Source organism: Equus asinus, chromosome 4 (genome assembly GCF_041296235.1).
Source record: "Equus asinus isolate D_3611 breed Donkey chromosome 4, EquAss-T2T_v2, whole genome shotgun sequence".
Taxonomy (NCBI): Eukaryota; Metazoa; Chordata; class Mammalia; order Perissodactyla; family Equidae; genus Equus; species Equus asinus.
In genome coordinates, this window is record NC_091793.1 from 119,637,122 (window position 1) to 119,651,641 (window position 14,520).

The window sequence follows — 14,520 nt, forward strand, 5'->3', positions numbered from 1 at the left end:
TTAGCTGCGTTTTGCTATAGGACTCTTGAAGGCTGAAAAGTCTTTAAGATGCAAAGAAATAGTGAAATCTCAAGCCAGTGAGATACTGGTATCACCATTCTAGCTCCTCTTCCATTTCACAGTATACATAAGGCCCAGAATATTATGATGGTTTTCTGCAAAGTTAATTTGGACTTTGGATATGATCTTGTGGATACCGGTAAACCATTCGAAGTTTGTTTCTGATTTTGAATAGAATTTAACCGTCTTTCTGCTATGAGATTTAAAAAATAAGAAAAGGGAACGGCTCACATTCATTTTTCAATATAGTTCTGAACCTTGACATTTGTTTCTTGTAGCACCAAAAAACAAGCAAATATATCTACATTTTCCTGGCCATTCTGTGCTCTCCTTTCCTTCACTTCTTTAAGCCCAACTTCAATGTGGAATTTCCAGATGAAAGATTCTTTCTCAATTTATTTTCATACCTAACACAATCACGATAAAGAACCTTCTTAGACATGAAAGTAGCCCTCTACAAAGCTTGGTCTCTTCCAGTTTGGACACTTTGACAAGAAATACCAAACACGCGCCTCTTTCTTTCATCTTTATCCACAACTCCCGGGACTCCTACTAGAGTAAGTTTCAGCGAGCCCAAGCAGACGCTTGTCTGGACGCGGGAAGACGGGCGTTTCGTGACACTTGGCCTTACCACAGTTTTTCTGTTTTAGACCGCCAGAGCACAAGTCGAGAGGCAGAAAGATTACTAACAAGCGAACAAATCGCGCCCACTTCGCGGGTCGCGGCGGCCGGCTGGCGGCTCACTCCCCGCCCCGCCCCGCCCCGCCCCTCCCCTCCCCTGCCCGCGCGCCCCCGGCCGGAAGGGGGCGGGGCACGCCGTCGAGGGCGGGGCGCGCAGCCGTGCGGCCGCGGGCCAGACCCGGGCGCGCCGGACGGAGGCGGGAGGGGGGCAGCCGGCGCTCGGCTCCCAGCCGCGCTCGCTCAGGCCACTCGCGCTCCCGCGCCGCGCCGCGCCGCGCCAGGCCGGCTTCATGTGAAGCGCCGGCCCTCCGCCCCCTCCCTCCCCTTCCTTCCCTCCCTCCCTGCCCTCCCCTCCTCCTCCTCCTTCTCCTCCTCCTCCTCCTCCTCCCGCGCCCGCGCCCGCTCCCAGGGGCCCCCAGCCCGGCAGGGCGCTGACAGCAGGGGCGGGGGTCCCCGCCGCTGCCTTGTCTCGCGCAGGCTCCGGCTGGGGCCGCGGAGCCCCCGGTGCGGCCATGGACCGGCCCCTGGTGGCGTCGGCGGAGGCGGAGGAGGAACTGGAGTGGCAAGTGGCGAGTCGCAGGAGGAAGGCCTGGGCCAAGTGCCGCAGCTCCTGGCAGGCGTCGGAGACGGAGGACCTGTCCACAGAAGCGACGACGCAGGACGAGGACGAGGACGACGAGGAGGACCTCCCGGGCGCGAAGCTGCCGGCGGCCGCGGGGAGAGGTCGGTGCGCCCGGCCGGGTAGCGGCGGGGACGCAGGCAGTTCGGGCTGGCGGGCGGGGGAAGTCTTGGGCGCCTTGGGCCACTGCTGTGGGTTCTGGAAGGTCCTCCCGGGCTTGAGGGGCCGAGAGCAGAGGGGACGCTTCCGACCTTTAAACGCGCGCGCTTGGCAAGGCGACTCCAGCGTCAACATAGACACCCCGGTGCCATCGCTTCACTTCAGATGACACCCAGATGTGTTGCTTAGGCTGCATTCTGCTCCCAGTCGATTTTCCTACCTGGGAGCGTGCAGGTTGACCCCACTATGAGAGTCCTCCCTAGGATCGGTAACGAGCTGTCCCCTCGCTCTGCCCCGCAGGAAACGTGCCCAACGAGAAGATCGCGATATGGCTCAAGGACTGCCGGTGAGTCCTCGCGTGCGCCGCTCGCGTCCCGGAGGGAGATCCATGCAGCTGGGACGCCCGAGCAGGGTGACTCGGGTTCTTGTGGGTCCCATGGCCATTGTAAGCTATAAACCGGAAAGTGAGCCGGCCGATAGCTTCCTCCTTTAAGTGATTAGAAATGGAAGCATGACCGCTGATTATTTGTTGACCGTGTTGACAGTTGTTAGGACTTCAGATCTGATGAATGATGTTAGCATCAGAGATCAGAAACCTAAAACAGATAATCGTGCCGTGTTATTATGCTTGACTTGTTTTTATTCGAAAGGATTTTCACATTTCACACAGTATTTTATTTTGCTTTTGTTTTGACCTCCGTACATCTGGCATCGAATCGTTTCCCTTTCCTATGTGTTTTAGATGAGTTTAATTTGCTTAACTACACTAACTGGCTTTAATTTTGTTTCTGTGCCTTAATTCTGTTTGGAGGGCTATTGAAACTAGCTCACTTTGTTCTTGTAGTTTACTTCTTGGACATGCATTTGTCAGATGGCACTGGAATTCACAGAAGGGAAGTAGAGCTTTGAAGGCATTCAGACTGCATAAATCTGTTTAATTACATGCTTTGGGAACTGGTACAAAAATGTTTGATAAAGTGCAGAAGAGATGAATCATGTTTCAAGTAAATCTTACTACAGCAAAATGTGCTTGTTTTATAGTTTATTTTTTTCCAACTTGTTTGCTACTTGTAAAATCTCATATGGAGAATGTTGCTTTTTAACTTTTGTTAAGGTGTTTGCTTCTGCACATACTTCTGCCATCTCAAGGGGCTTTTCTTCATCATTACTTTAAGTACCAGACTTTGGGAAGTCTTTTTTTGGGAAGGGAGAAGTGATTCTCATGTATACCACAATATGAACACTTTTCATTACAGAACTCCTTAACCATTATTGGGGGTGTCGTAGACCCTTCTGAGATATGATGAACTATATGGACCTTCTCTCTAAAGATGCACACACAAAAAAGTTTAAGAGCAAGAGAAGAATCACATTATGTTTATTTTATGATGTGTAGGAATTAAGATTGTATAGAGATCATATCAAGTAGACAGGACATAAGTGCATCTCTTAAGATAAATACAATAGACAAATGTTAGCATTCACCAGGACACATCATCTCTGAAAATTCCAGGAGTTTTGTGGCTAATCTTGACATATGTAGGCAGATTCTGTAGTCTGCTGCTCTGTCCCTCATGGGTTTCCTTCCTAGGTTTCCTTCTTGTTCCCTACAATTGCACCTATTCTGTACAAAAGGGGCATTCATTTGTAACGGAGGAAACTAGAACAAATAGTCTTTTAGTGTTGGCTTTATTATTCACAGATTTGACTGCTAGAATATATGCAACTGTATTTTTTTTCTATGACAATTTAGGATCCTTTCCAGAGTTGTGCATCTATCAGCTTTGTACATTCTGTACAAATGATCTGAAGACAGAATTTTTCCCCCGATAAGTTCTCAAATATTCTTTCTTTTTGCTGTCCATATCCTAAATAAACATACCGTGTTGTCTTTCCTTAAAGGGAGTCTTTATTTTGATATCCGTTTTTTTTTTTTTTTTTTTTTTTTGGCTAGGTGGAAACAAATTGCTTGAATTAGCATCTAAGAAGGGATAGTTGTTGATAGAATTTGGAGAGCAATTGTAAGAGTGAGAGACTTGTTTTTGAAGGAGAATGCGAATTATATTCTGCCTATTTGCCATTTTCTATTAGTATATAGGGCAGTAGAAACAGCTGCAGAAAGAGTAATACAGTGTTTTGTCCTAACTGAGAAAGTAGCCATCAGGGAAGAAGAATGACTTTTTTGAAAAGCATAAATTAGAGTTTTATTAAAATATATACAAAAACTTAGCTCAAAGCTTTTATTAATATCTTTATGGTAGTTGCTTGTGATTCATTTACATTTCAAAAGCACTAATTTTCAAAGAACTGCATTTGCTTGTATATTTGTTTGCAGAAAGTTTTAACATTTAATTGGCATTTCAGTACCTCTTTGAAACTATGTGAATTTGTAACAGGTATAAATTGTCACTGACAAAAGGTTTGTATCACGAAATAGAACTTTCAAAATAAACAATCTGTTTCTTTAACGTAGTTTTGAGAAAGAAGTGAAAAACATTTCTGTATTAAAAAAAAGTTTCTGAGTTATCTGTGTCTGAACTACAAGAAGATGAAAGATGAAAGAACTTTAGTAATGGCTAGTTCTTAATGTTGATTCTAAAGCCGACTTTTTAGTAATTTTCTTTGCAGAGTTAAATGAAGAATATATGTATTTTTTTAGTTTCAAAGCAGAAAATAAATTTCAAGCTTCTCCATTTATATCAAAAAACATAGTCATTGGGGTAAGAGAGGTCCTGAGTGGTGCTCTAAAATGCTAGTGATAGATTTAACACAGGAAGTTTAAGAAAACTCTTGAGTCTTCTTTCTAAGTAGACTTTTTAATTTTATTGAGGTAAAGATTTGTTTTCTTTTAATTCTGCTTCCTGTTTTTAGGGAAGGGATTGAGGGGAGCAGACATTTTTTTAATGTCTGTTGTCATTCTCTTTTTCTCTTTTTGTAAAGAAAATGCCAATTCATATCATTTGTAATTGCCATTCTTGCTCTTAATTGCTGGCAGATCAGACGTGATTAAATCATTCCTGGGGAACTGACTTGACGATGCGTATTTGCTTAGTTAGTAGGATATTACTTACGTAATCCACTTACATTCCTTGTGTGTTTAGAGGAGAGTTAAACTGTGATTAGAAGCTTGCTTTGCTAGAACTCTGTAAGTGTAAGGCTGTGCAGTGACAGCTTTCCAACACTAAGCTCTCTATGTTTACGTGGTTTCAGTACCCCTTTGGGAGCCTCACTGGATGAGCAGAGCAGTAGTACACTCAAAGGTAAGAGAAAGCTGCCTTTCTAAATCTGTTCTTTATGAGGGTCCTGCTTCATTTGTCCTCTGAGTGAAAGTCGGTGGATGAATTTAAAAGTGATATTTATGTTTATAAAATATGCTGTTCTGAGAAGCCAAAAGGGAGAAACCTTGTCATAAACCATAAAATAGTGTTGAGTTTAAGCAAATTACCAAACTTTTCTGCAATGTGAAACTCATATTTCTATTATCTAGATAAAGATATAGAAACTAAATGGAAATATGACATGTAAACATAAGGAAAATATATATTAACTAGGTCAGCTTAAGTGCAGCATTTCTTTGCTTACATTAACTGAAATTGCCACACCTGAAATTTTACCACCTGTGCAAGACAGCATTCTAAAGTTCAAAGTACAACAAGAATGTACAGGTAGTGGCAAGGCATATAAAAAACATTTACAGTATCAGAAAATCGAGCTTGAGTTCCTGACTTCATGTAAGGAGGGTAAAAGGAAAGATTGCTCCAGGATCTGGTTTTCCATGAAACTCTTGGGTAAGACATGTCATCGAACTGAGCATCTTCAAAGGCAGAATAAGGATAAAATAGCCTGTAGATTGGCTTCTAACAGCTTTACCTGGCTGCAAATCGTACTTTCTTTACGATAAAGTAAAAGCTTATACTTGCTTCTTGAAACCATAAAATCAGAATAATTTCTGAGTGCATTCTCGTCTGAAACACTTTTACGTATCTTGTACTTATTATGTTTGGGTCTGAAACACTCTAATGTATCTTATGTTTTGCTTGGTCAATTTGTTTTAACTAAAGCAATGGTTTTACACTTACCCGGGGATCAGGAAGACAGAACACCACGATAAATCTTGTACTGTTTCTTGCAGGTGTGCTTGTGAGAAATGGAGGAAGTTTTGAAGATGATTTGTCACTGGGAGCTGAAGGTATATTTGTTCGTAAGAACTGTATTTTCATGTAGTTTTAAAATTAAAGAGAGAAAGGCGAGTGCTTTCAGGTTTACGATCTTCAGAGCCAAATTTAAAGTTCTTGAAAATGGCTCAGACACATTTTTTACAGAACCTTTTGTGTGTTAATAATCTAGTCAGAGCCTGTAGGAATGACTCTGAAAAACCATTATGGAATGTCCATATGTCTTCCTTGGACTTAAATTCTTAAAGGAACTGTTTGGGGACAAACAATGGTGATAAAACTGGGGGAAGAATTGTCCCGCAGAAGGAAGGAAGCTTAAATATTTATACATGAGAAAACTAAATTGAAGCGTATTTTTAGTGTGAGGTAGCCGTATGTGTGACTTAGAGCTGCAGGCTTTCTCTTTGCATCCAAGTGTCTCCTGTCTTTTCCCTCTTCCTCTTTTTCCAGATTTTTAGAAGATTAAAGGATAAAGACAAAATAGTTACTATAATTTCATTAGAAATAATTATGCTGATGTCTATTGCAGACTGCATTAGCATTTTAAAAGTGTTTTGTGCTATGTTTAAATTTTCACAGATTATATAATCTTCCTGTGAATTCATAATAAAGCTTTCCACAATGTAAAATTATGATTTTTTAAATGATTTTACTGGTATTTTAAGATTATTGGTAGCTGTATAGCTGGGTTATTAATGTTTGCTTTTTATAAAAAAAGAATTAAGGATTTTATTAAATCTTTTTACATTATAAGTTGCTGAATAGTGAATTTATCCACTGAATTTAATATCCTCGATCTTATGATAGATAACTTATTTGGAACTTTCTAATGTTGAAAACTCTAGAATATGTGAATATAGTAGTTTTTATTATCACTGTTAATATGCTTTCAAGGAATAAACTCTATAAAGAACTTAAACTTACTTCTTCTCAGTCAGTACAGTTGAACATGCCAAGCAAGCCCTTATTAAAATGCATTTCAGTATTACTGTAAATAGCACTTTTAATATCTGCCTTAGTAGTTTCACAGTATGGAATTTTTAAGACTTTATGTTTTTAGAACAGTTTTAGATTCACAGAAAAATTGAGAGGAACGTACTGAGATTTCTCATATACTCCCTACCCCCTTGCATGCCTCATTATCAACATCCCCCACCAGAATGGTACATTTGGTACAACTGATGAACCTATAATGGGGCATCATATTTACCCAAAGTCCGTTCTTTACATTAGGGTTCACTCTTGGTCTTGTACATTTAATGGGTTTGGACAAATGTATAATGACATGTGTCCATCATTATGATATCTTATAGCATATATTCACTGCCCTAAAAATCCTGTGTGCTCTGCCTGTTGGTCCACATTGAGTGATTTTATTGGAGACCAGACCCTAAAAAGGAGTCCCAGAGAAGAGGGGAGCTATTATGTAGCTTCACTGAAAATTATTTCAAGATTATTTTCATTCAGTTAGTAAATATTTATTGAGCACTACGTGTTAGACACCTTTCTGGAGGCTGTACAGAGAAACATAAGAAATTGCCATGATTTCGCAGATTGGAAATGAAGAAAAAATTCTGATATGCTGAAATAGATATGTTTTTAATTAATTTGATTCTTTATATTTGCCTATAAAAGTTAACTACAGTAAATTTAACACACTCTAAACTTAACATTAACAACATTTATCTGTTTAGAACTTGTAAGTCAAGATAAACTTGAAAGGCAATTTTTAAAACTTGGGTTGAAATGAGTAGAAATTTTCAAGGTACATGCATGAAAAATTGGTTGTAACTGGTGTGAATTTTCAGCCTTAAAAAAGCCACATTAGAAATTGATTTATGCTATTGCCAGACTTAAATAATGCTAAATCATGTTTTTGGTCCTAACATATTCTTTATTAACAGCATTAAAATTTAATGATTAGAACCACATAAACCACATATGCTGTACATCTTATCCTTACTACTTATTTCTAAACTGTCAAAGAAGTTTAATTGGTTGTCTATATATCTTTTCATTTTAAACATTCAGTGGAAGTAGTTAGTTTTATGTTGCTAACAAAAAACAAAAATACCCTCCAAAGGTATTGGTTCTTTTCTTATTGATCTACATACTACTTTTAATGATGCACATTTAATGAGCCAAGATAAAAGTTTGTCGTATTAAGCATTTAGCTATAATATTGTGGATAATTTCCTTTCTTGATGATTGTATTGTTGTAGTTACCGTCCTCCTAACAATTTTGCCCTGTGTTTATTCTTTTTATCTGTAGCCAACCAACTCCATGAAAGTGATGCTCAAATTGAAAACTGGTATGTAACTGTGTTTGTTTTCTTCCTTTTTAAAAATGAACATTTATGAAAATAAGGTTGTATATAATCTAATTTTTGTTTATAGCCATAATATCTTGGCCAAAGAGAGAAGACTGCAGTTTCATCAGAAAGGGAGAAGTATGAATTCCACTGGATCTGGGAAAAGTAGTGGGACAGTCTCAAGGTAACTTATTCTGAAATTATCCTACAATTACCTTCTTCTAGATGACCTACTCTTAGCACTTTTTCAGTCTTGGATTTGGCGTGGTAGTATGAAATCAAAAGGAATCCAAAGGGTTTCATGGATCAGCATAACTGACAGGAGCTTCTTTTTGTTTGTTGTTTTTTAAAAGTAAGATTAAATAAAAAGCAACAAATATGTTGTTAATGCTACTGGTATCCGTTAATGAGTATTTTGAGCCCTCTCAACAACTTGAAAGAGAAATATCATAGTGGTGTGACTTCTATTCCAAAATCCTCCATTCTGTTAGGCTCTTGAGTTACTCTGCCATAAAAATCAGAATTTCTAATTTAATTTCTAAGGTCAGAATTTCTAATTTAAAGCTTGATATTTAAGCAAATTTATCTTTATACTAAAACAAAGATCTTTATAATATATTAATATAAGCAAAACATGTGCCTGTGGAACCAGTTTAAACTGTTATCCAAATTATTGTGTTGGAATATGAGCTTTTTCTCTGAAACAAATTGACGTTTTCTTCTGTTCAAGTTCTCTGCTTCACATTCCCGTTTTCCTCAGTGGGACTCGGTGTGGATCATCAGTGGCCCGAGAGAGAAGGGATAGTGAATGGTCAATTCCCAGTAGAAGTAGAGCTGGAAGTTACCTTGGTGTAACCTGTGCTCTCCTTGCCTTACTCCTCCTCCTTCCTGAGTGGAAGTGGTTAGAGAAAAGTTGAGAGTAAGCTCCTCCCTCACTTTCTGAGATCAGGTTGTTACCTGTGTTGCCTCTTCTGGGACAGCCAAAGACAGCAGAAAAGCTCAAGTTCCACACAATGCCCGTTGGTACCAAAGTTCTACCAGCTAGTTCCTAGTGTGTTTTCCCTCTCATTTGTTCTTTAATCTGCTTATTCCTTATTCTCCCTCAGCTGTCCTCTAATTGTTTTAGCCACTTTACTGGGGATCTCTTAAAATGACCAAAAAAATAAGGTGAGGAATCAATAAATCTCTTACTGAGTGTGTTCTTGGGGGTTAGCTCTTCTTCCCAGTACTAATAGCTAAAGAGCATGGACCCTTTTTCAGGGTTATTTATCACATTTAAACATAGTGTATAAAGATGCTGAAATAAATAATGGTTTAGAGAGCAGAAGCTGTAGGAAAAGATTTTATCACAGGAAAGCAGGAATATGAATTCATTTATAATGTGATGTGGACTGTAAACTTACTTTATATCTTGATGTTTCTTTTTTCTTTTTTTGTAGCGTTTCAGAATTGTTGGAACTTTATGAGGAAGATCCTGAAGAAATTCTTTATAATCTTGGATTTGGACGAGATGAACCAGATATTGCTTCTAAAATTCCTTCCAGATTTTTTAATTCATCATCATTTGCTAGAGGGATAGATATTAAAGTATTTTTGAGCGCTCAAATGCAACGAATGGAAGTAGAAAATCCAAATTATGCTTTAACAAGTAAGGTTTTTAAATGTCAGCATATTATTTTTAAAACTGTAGCATCCACAGCAAGATGGTCTTATTTTTAAAGACTTACTAATTTCTACAAATAGCACTGGAAATTTAATTATTAAGGTTAACACAATACTTGTTTTACTTATTCTGAATTTTTATTATTCTCTTTATATAAGTTAACTTGCCTATTCTTCCCCTCCTCCCTAATTCTTGACTTATTTAAGCGTTACCTTGTAGAGGAACACTTGTTAGAGTGTAACTTACTCGTAGAACCTTATACTTATCTCCAGATTGCTTTTGTTCAAGAAGGAAAGAAGTATAGGAGGGGCCTTGTTACTGTTAAATGAAGTCAGTCAGTTTTGGGTGCTTTTCATAAAGCTAAGATAGCATAGCTAATTTTATAATTTTTATTCGTATTATATCTTTGCTTATTTTTCTCTGTTGACCAGAAGTGCCAAAACTGAGATCCCTAGGTGGTCCTTGGACTAGCTTTAAGAGATCTGTAAATCCAATTCCCCATTAGGTCTGAAATATGTACTTATGTATACATTATTAGGAGGACGTTTGGAGGAGTCTTAATGGAGTCCAAGACCTATAAACAGAATCACAGCTGTAGATCCTTAGCTAGTCCTTTCTGTTTTACTCAAAGTTGTCATCATGCTTTGTGCTTTTTTCTGATTTTTTTAAATTGTAAATTCTAGTGCTTAGAGTGAAAAATCTTCCTCCCTCTCCACAGTAAATACAGAGAAATTTAAAGTCTTAGATAAGGAAAAAAAATTTGGTTTCATAATCTTTGTGATCTAAGTTCAGTCATTGGAATTCTGAACAATAGTAATGGTTTAGTATATGTATATATATAAACATAAATATATATGTAATTAATGCTTTTTTCTTTTTGTAGGCCGTTTTCGTCAAATTGAAGTGCTTACTACTGTGGCCAATGCGTTTTCTTCTTTGTATTCCCAAGTCTCTGGGACTCCCTTGCAGAGAATTGGAAGTATGTCCTCAGTGACCTCTAACAAGGAGACAGACTCTCCTCCACCTTTAACCCGAAGTAACACTGCAAATCGCTTGATGAAAACACTATCAAAACTAAATTTGTGTGTTGATAAAACAGAGAAAGGAGAAGGTACTACTCCTTTTCCAGCAATTGAAAAAGGAAAGATTCTGAATGTTTCAGTGATGGAAGAAAGTGGTAATAAAAATGATCAAAAGTCTCAAAAAATTGTAAAGAAGAAAGACTCTTCTTCTATGTTAGCCACAGTTAAAGAAGAAGTGTCAGGGGGTTCAGCAAGTTTGATGGAGATTGCTGACATTGATCCACTTTCTGATGAAGCAATCGGTAATTTTAACCAAGAAAGTGAAAGTGAAGCAAGTAAAGAAACTCAGAGTCATGGGAATAAACTGGGTGAGGAATGTGGTATTACGGAATCTGATTTAGGGAGTGATTTCAACATGTCCGGCCACAGTGAGCTAGAAAATAGCAGTGAGCTGAAAAATGTCAATGTGTCCACACCTGAAAAAGAGCCATGTGCACCACTGACGATCCCGTCCATAAGGAATATGATGGCACAGCAGAAGGACTCCTTTGAAATGGAAGAGGTAGGTAAAAAATGACAGTCTTATTGCAAATAGTGAATTAGGGAAAAAATGCCAAAAAATGTTTTTAAAATGAAAGGTGACTAATAGATTTATACTAGAAAAGATCATCCTAATTTTGACTTTTCAGGTTTTTGATTTTGTTTCACAAACCAAGAAGTGGTCATAGCACTGTGTGATGTCAAGATAATGGAGGCCTTCATCAGCTCCTCTAAATCCTCTGTCATCCGCTGCTGATACTTGAACTTTAACCCCCTTTCTCTCTCAGTTTAAGATTTTAGTGCCCTGAAAAAGCCCTGAGAGAGTGTATTTAAATTCAAATCAATACGCCGCAATGTTAAAAACACAAGCACTGAAATCAAACAGGTTTGAGTTCTGTCTCTGCCACTGAACTGCTGTGTGCCCCTGGGTGAGCTTTTCTTTGCGTATCTCAGTGGAAAGGATAAGTGTGAAGAAGGCTTTGAGGATAGGCTGGGTGTGGGACTGGAAGGAACATGAAGTTATGTACCTGAAGGGGAGGTTAGGGAGCCTTGAGGAAGGAGGTTTGAAAGGCCGCTGAACAGGATTTCTGCAAACCCAGAAGACCAATGTTTGCTTACTGTACTTTTTAACCTACTGATATTCCTGCTAGTTTACATAAATTTCAAATTGGACAGGATAAAAATATTCGTTGTGCTGAAGGTCAGCCAAAACTGCTTTCGAATGGTGGGAGCTGATACTCATGAGTAGGAGCTATATGGCTTGGGGTGGAAGCCGAACCTTGTGGCAGGCCCTGTCCTAGGCCCTTGGAGTCCTTTTCTCTCAGTCTCTGGGGCAGGCGGTGGTGGTCTCGTTTTGCACATGAGGAAACTGAGGCATATACATACTGCTGAAGAGTTGTGGCTATGAATTATATAATAGGCACTTTTTAAACAAAATTTATTACAGAAAAGTTTTAGTAATAGTTTACAGTTTTAGAATCATGTGGCATTATTTTGAGGAATTGGAAATGGGATCATTGATTCTGCCTATAAATGTCCTCTTAAGTATCTCTCGCATTAATGAAGATTTCTCATTTACTGCAAAATTTCGATTGCTGATGTAGCGATTCACCTTTTTTGTGGTCTTTGAATGTATCTTTTAATACTTAAATTTCAACTGAAAAGTGAAATAAAAAGGGAGCAGGAGCAGTGTGCTTTGAAATATTTTATACTTTTTGTAAGCTTTTTAAAATTTCTTTATATATTTTTATATTTTTCTTATTTAAATTCCTAATTTATTTCTCATTATAATGAGTTTGGAAAGTGAGTAATTTAATTAAAACAAAAGGTCTTTTAAACAAAAGGTCTTTAAAACATTGTAAAGTGCTAGGCGTGCTTTGGCAGCAAGTTAACATTTAATGATAAACTGGGGTTCTCTTGCTCCCTCTGCTGGTGGAACCAGTTCCTGGAGAAAGTAATGTGACGTTGAAGTGAACATTGCTTTTTTTGAAGTACAAGGTTACGGGCATTGGTGGTTGAAGAATAATGGAAGGTTTTTGTTTTCAAAAAATATATGCTCAACCATAGCTGCATTGTAAATGTAGGGAATTTTAAGGATAATGAATCCTTGTTCTTCAGATATGTTTCAAACATGGAGAAAAACCTCCTAGAATTGTGTTTTTCTCCCTTTGGGAACTTTAAAGAGAGCGTGTAGAACAATGGATAAAGAAGGGAAATAACGTGTTTCTGTAATTTCCTCTTCTCCCAAGCATGATTTGAAGCATACTGACAAGTGAAGAGAACAATCTTTTTGAAGCAAACTTTTAAATCCTATTCAAAATAGATTGCTACTATTTTTCTTTTGGACTTCTTTCCCTTGAGGTTTGATTCCTGTTGGGAACTTTCTTCCTGTAAAAACAGTGAATAAATATAAGTTAGAGCACATTCTCTCTCTCAGTTAGCCAGTTTTCAGATTAACTGACTGCCCGCTGCTTTGGGTAGCTAGGTAGGAGAAATGGTGCAGACATGGCTCTGTGCATGAAGCTGCCTGAGCCCTCTGAGGCCAAAGGTAAGATCTGACAGCCACCAGGAGCAGTGAGGGGCAATATTTAAATGTAAAGAAAGTTTAAATAGATAACAAAACTGACCCAGGCCTTGGAGAATGAAAGTGACTATTTCTTAAGGAAAAAAAGGCCAGAAACTATTTTCAGTTAAAAGTCAGTTTGCCTTATAAAAAATGTCTTGTAGACTATTTAAAATGTTTCAGTGTGTCAAAAGTTGTAACACCCTACTCTCGAGTTTTCTAATTCTAAATGATTTGACTGAATAATTATTGTATTCTTCTTGAAACGGTTTATGTTGAATAAATACATCACGGTAACTCTCTAGAGCTGTAGATTTGTAGTATGAATGATTCACCATTTAACCAAATGATCCTACTCAATAAGCAATTGTTCATCTTTACGGTTTAAGGGAAAAATTCCTCATACTTAAATGTTGAGGAAGGAGAATTTTTACCTGTGTATTTCTGTAAATAGGTTGTTCTTTGTCTCTTTACTCTCTAAATGAATTTATATTCAAATATAGATATTATTGGAAGTATACATAATTTTATAAGCTCTGAAGATTTAGTATTTGTAATCCTGTCTTCACACTGATTGTTGATTTAACTAATGTACCTTATTATTTTTAGCCATTAAGTTTCAGGATTCTTTTTATTATATTAGCCTGAGTTAAAGTAATCTAAAGTCAGTCAGATTCTTGACAGATAGTTAAGTTGTTCCTTGGGCTTTTGAAATTCAACTGTATGTGTTTTGTGGGCAAGTATTGTATCCACAGTAGGATATGAACTCTTAACACATGACAAATGCACTGATGTTTGTTACTTCCAAGCCCAATTAACCATTAAGTTTTGTTTGATATTTATCTAAATGACTAAGTTAATTTTTTTTCTTAAAGATTGGCACTTAAGCTAACAACTGTTGCCAATCTTCTTTTTGTTGGTTGTTTTTTTCCTTCTCCCCAAAGCCCCCCAATACATAGTTGTGTATTCTAGTTGTGAGCACCTCTGGTGGGACACCACCTCAGCATGGCCTGACGAGCGGTGCCATGTCCACACCCAGGATCTGAACCCACAAAACCCTGGGCCGCCGAAGCGGAGTGTGCGGACTTAACCACTCGGCATGGGCCGACCCCCTAAGTTTACTTTTAAAAAGTATTTACCTGACAGTAAAAGTAAACTGCGTATATGTATGTGTGTGAGTAAAACTTGAAAAGGTTTTTTTTTAAATGAAAATTTGCCACTAATTAT

The 14,520-nt window shown here is 38.1% G+C and overlaps 1 protein-coding gene and 1 long non-coding RNA gene across 9 annotated transcripts in view; one reads left to right on the top strand and one right to left on the bottom strand.

Moving 5' to 3' along the window:
• LOC106826614 (uncharacterized) overlaps positions 1-2,164 on the bottom strand; it is a 62,537-nt gene extending 60,373 nt beyond the window's left edge. For all 3 annotated transcript variants that reach the window (XR_011502905.1, XR_011502904.1, XR_011502906.1), the window contains exon 1: positions 1,740-2,164. This is a non-coding gene — a long non-coding RNA (uncharacterized lncRNA). The remainder of the gene's footprint in view (positions 1-1,739) is intronic.
• Positions 1-14,520, top strand: part of ITPRID2 (ITPR interacting domain containing 2) — a 131,142-nt gene that overhangs the window by 92,939 nt on the left and 23,683 nt on the right. For 4 of the 6 annotated variants that reach the window (XM_070508206.1, XM_070508208.1, XM_070508207.1 and 1 more), the window contains 8 exons: positions 1,219-1,464; positions 1,820-1,865; positions 4,730-4,779; positions 5,652-5,708; positions 7,967-8,006; positions 8,092-8,190; positions 9,446-9,654; positions 10,553-11,253. In XM_070508206.1, the coding sequence (XP_070364307.1) occupies positions 1,219-1,464; positions 1,820-1,865; positions 4,730-4,779; positions 5,652-5,708; positions 7,967-8,006; positions 8,092-8,190; positions 9,446-9,654; positions 10,553-11,253 (1,448 nt within the window). Of the gene's footprint in view, positions 1-892; positions 1,465-1,819; positions 1,866-4,729; positions 4,780-5,222; positions 5,308-5,651; positions 5,709-7,966; positions 8,007-8,091; positions 8,191-9,445; positions 9,655-10,552; positions 11,254-14,520 lie in introns of those variants that run through there. The other 2 variants (XM_014834060.3, XM_070508209.1) reach the window with 2 other exon arrangements.